At 32.9% G+C, this 3200-nt stretch overlaps 1 protein-coding gene across 1 annotated transcript; it reads right to left on the bottom strand.

Moving 5' to 3' along the window:
* Positions 1–219: 219 nt before the first annotated feature.
* Positions 220–2702, bottom strand: LOC123563033 (von Willebrand factor D and EGF domain-containing protein-like). The gene is made up of 4 exons (XM_053532884.1): positions 2254–2702; positions 1667–1928; positions 1436–1501; positions 220–913 (listed from the first exon to the last, which is right to left on the bottom strand). The coding sequence occupies exons 1-4, from the start codon at positions 2406–2408 to the stop codon at positions 746–748; spliced, it is 651 nt and encodes a 216-aa protein (XP_053388859.1). The 5' UTR covers positions 2409–2702; the 3' UTR covers positions 220–745.
* Positions 2703–3200: the final 498 nt, after the last annotated feature.

The following is a 3200-nucleotide window of genomic DNA, read 5'->3' on the forward strand; positions in this document are numbered from 1 at the left end:
TTGGAAACGACCTTCTTCCGCATGCAGAGCTGAAAGGACCCAAAAGTAGTTTAAATTACAACCAATATATTAATATACCAACAAGACATTAGATAAAGACGGTTCTCCACAACAGGATCGAAGCTCCTTCAACGGTTAACATTAAAAACACATTATTTAATTTAAAATATCCCGGACCTTTTTCTGATTTTACTAAGTCTATTTTAACGTTTACGATTGAATGATCTGACCTATAACTTGGCGAAATAGTACATTTTGAAACAACATTAATTAAGTTTTGAGAAACAAGAAAATAATCTAACCTACAAAATATAGGAGCTTTTGTATTAGAATGTCAAGTATAGCTTTTACTTTTAGGGTTAATCACTCGCCATATATCATGAAGACCATTGTTTTCAATAATCCTGTTTAGCCTATCTGAACTTTGTTTATTCGTGTCATGTTTTTCGTTTAATTTATTCATATCAAAATTACCCTGGTTTTGAATCTCTTGCCCAACATCTTTGTGGACAGTAGCGCTATGTGGTCGTCCTTTAAAGAAGTCACTGCTTGGCTTGAGGAAAATCGGTGGTACTATCAATGTCTCCACATTTGTCTTGAACTATTTCCGGAGGAAAAATATGGGTTTTCCGTTAATATTAAATGTGTACGTCACCACATGATCTAAGATTGTGTTTATCTGACTTAACACGAAAAAATATAACCCGAAAACCAAACAATTTCTACATTTTGTAACAAAATAATATCAATAACTTACAACAATATCCTGTGTACATGTTTCAATAGCCCGCTCGGTGCCTGTGTTGGGAACCCGTGCACAGAGTTGGAATGCCCTTGAACTATTCATGTATTTTGTGCAAAACGTTCTAGCTTTAGTGTGATTCCAGTGTTCTTTTGGGATAGATGTTGTTGTCTATAATAGAAATACTTTTAAATGCTTAATATATGAAGTTTGAACAAAATCTTTGACGTGTTGAATTATTCTTCCTAGAGTTTAACATGCTTAACAAAAATGTTTGATATAATGTTGAAGTGAATGTCAAACTCTTGATAAAAAGCTGGATTTGAAAACATTTATTAAAACTTCCTGCATCGTTGCCTAACGATGAAAACATGTTGAGACAGCAGTCATCTATACCGTAACAGAAGCTTTACATTCTCTTTTTGCTTAGTCTCCGAAATCAAAGCAGTTAAACAATTAGGATTAAGAGGGATTCTCATCAACCCACAAAAATTTAAAATGCTATGTGATGTGTTATAGAAACTGATCAAGACGTGACAATGATTATGCAGAAAAACATATAATAACTGCAGTCTTGAAAAAATCAAATAAAAAGATAAAAGTAGGGATATTCATGTTTTCAAAAGGCAAACGCTTTAAAGAAACTATCGTTTGAAGCAATACAATGATTAATGTAAATTAAATGATGACAACCTGTGAAACACGTGATTCTGTCTTAGTTTTTGGCGTTGTTTCAGTCAATCCGGGTCCTTTCGAGGCCTAAAAATTTTAAAATAAGAAAAACAAAGTTGAATATCAAATACTGTACTATAAAAGTTGCAACAATTGTTTTATTTCCGTAACATAAAACAATTTAGCAGTTAAAGTAAAATAAAAATCTGATTTACAAGTATAAAAATAAAAAGGTACAATTCAAACAGTTACGTCATCTTTGTGATTGCCATCTTTGCTCAGATCTAGAACAGGAACAGTATGCTTCTCAGTACTCTCGATAGGTATCTTTTCAGTGAGTTTGCATGTCTGTTCCCCGACCTTTCTTCCCTTTGCACATTCGTTATCTGCTCCTAGGTGACATTTATCCTTGGTTGTTACTTGACCACTGGATACACTACATGTGCAAGCAGGATGTGCCCACGAGGCTGTTGATTTAGCATTTGTCTTGAATAAACTTTCCTCTTTTGAAACTCTAAAATACAATAACAACAGCGTACTCAATATCTTCAGCTAGCATTTTTTAAATTTGAGATTGCTTGTATCAGTTACAACGTTTTAGAACAACATGCAATGTACTACCTCCTCATGCCATATCTGTTTGAAGGTCAGGTTGCTACATTGTATATATAATGTTCAGATAATTAACATTGTTTCTACGCTTACATTTCAAATACTTAGCTTTCTTTCAAAAATAAATAATCATTAAAATATGGAAACTGAAGCCATTAGAAAACAAATTGATTATCTAACACTTCTTGCGAGTTTTATTATTATATAATATGTTCATCTAAACGAACCTCCAAGTTTGAATAAACTCAAATCTATTCATGTTGATTTGTCTGTTGTAGTCGTGAAAGTCATTTGTACGGTTGTTATTAAGTGAACCACACAACCCTCTACTGCGGCCATGCTGATCGTGCACGGAAGGATATACGGACACCGAAACTATCATGCTTCCAAATGAATTGAAATATGGAGCTTTGTCTAGGCGTGCTTTTATGTATGTTCCATATGGTAAATAAATCTGAAATTGACATTGCGCATAGTTTTAAATGAATAGCATCTGCGCTAAAAGCGGATTACATGTTTTCCTATTGTTAACAATTTGTGTGCAGTTTTTCACATATATCATTGATAACCATCCCATGTAAATCTGGTATATAATAATAATAACAATGCGAGGATTAGAATGACACTTGAAACATTGATAAAACATGATAAAATGTATTTTTGTACTAATAATATATCAAAGAGCATTACTGAAAGCTCCTAATGTTAATAGACTTAAGACTTTTTATTTGAGAGCGAAGATGAAACAAAATCTGTAAAAAGATTAAGGAAGTCTGAACATGGCGCAAAGATTTTATCAGCGCGATTTTCGTTCTACATAGTTCTTTACACATACATCTTCAAATATGTTATAATAAACAACTTTAATACAGCTAAAGTTTACCTTACCGTAAGCGTAGCGTCTGTTTCTTGTCTAACAAGAAGGACGCCATCATCACATTGTTTATATCCTATTTCCATGATATCATTGCACGTGCTTATCACGTAAATATCTCTACCAGCCTGCACAGCAACTCCGCAGTTACACATCGTGTTCGAGTTACAGCGTTCTAATTTATGATGAACCTATTTTAGTGTATGAACATGCTTAGTATCTAGATATGTCATTTATGTCTTCTTTAATATCAATTTCTACAATAAATTAACAACTTTCTTACGATTTTAATATATTTTG

This window comes from Mercenaria mercenaria, unplaced genomic scaffold, assembly GCF_021730395.1.
Source record: "Mercenaria mercenaria strain notata unplaced genomic scaffold, MADL_Memer_1 contig_1841, whole genome shotgun sequence".
Lineage (NCBI taxonomy): Eukaryota > Metazoa > Mollusca > Bivalvia > Venerida > Veneridae > Mercenaria > Mercenaria mercenaria.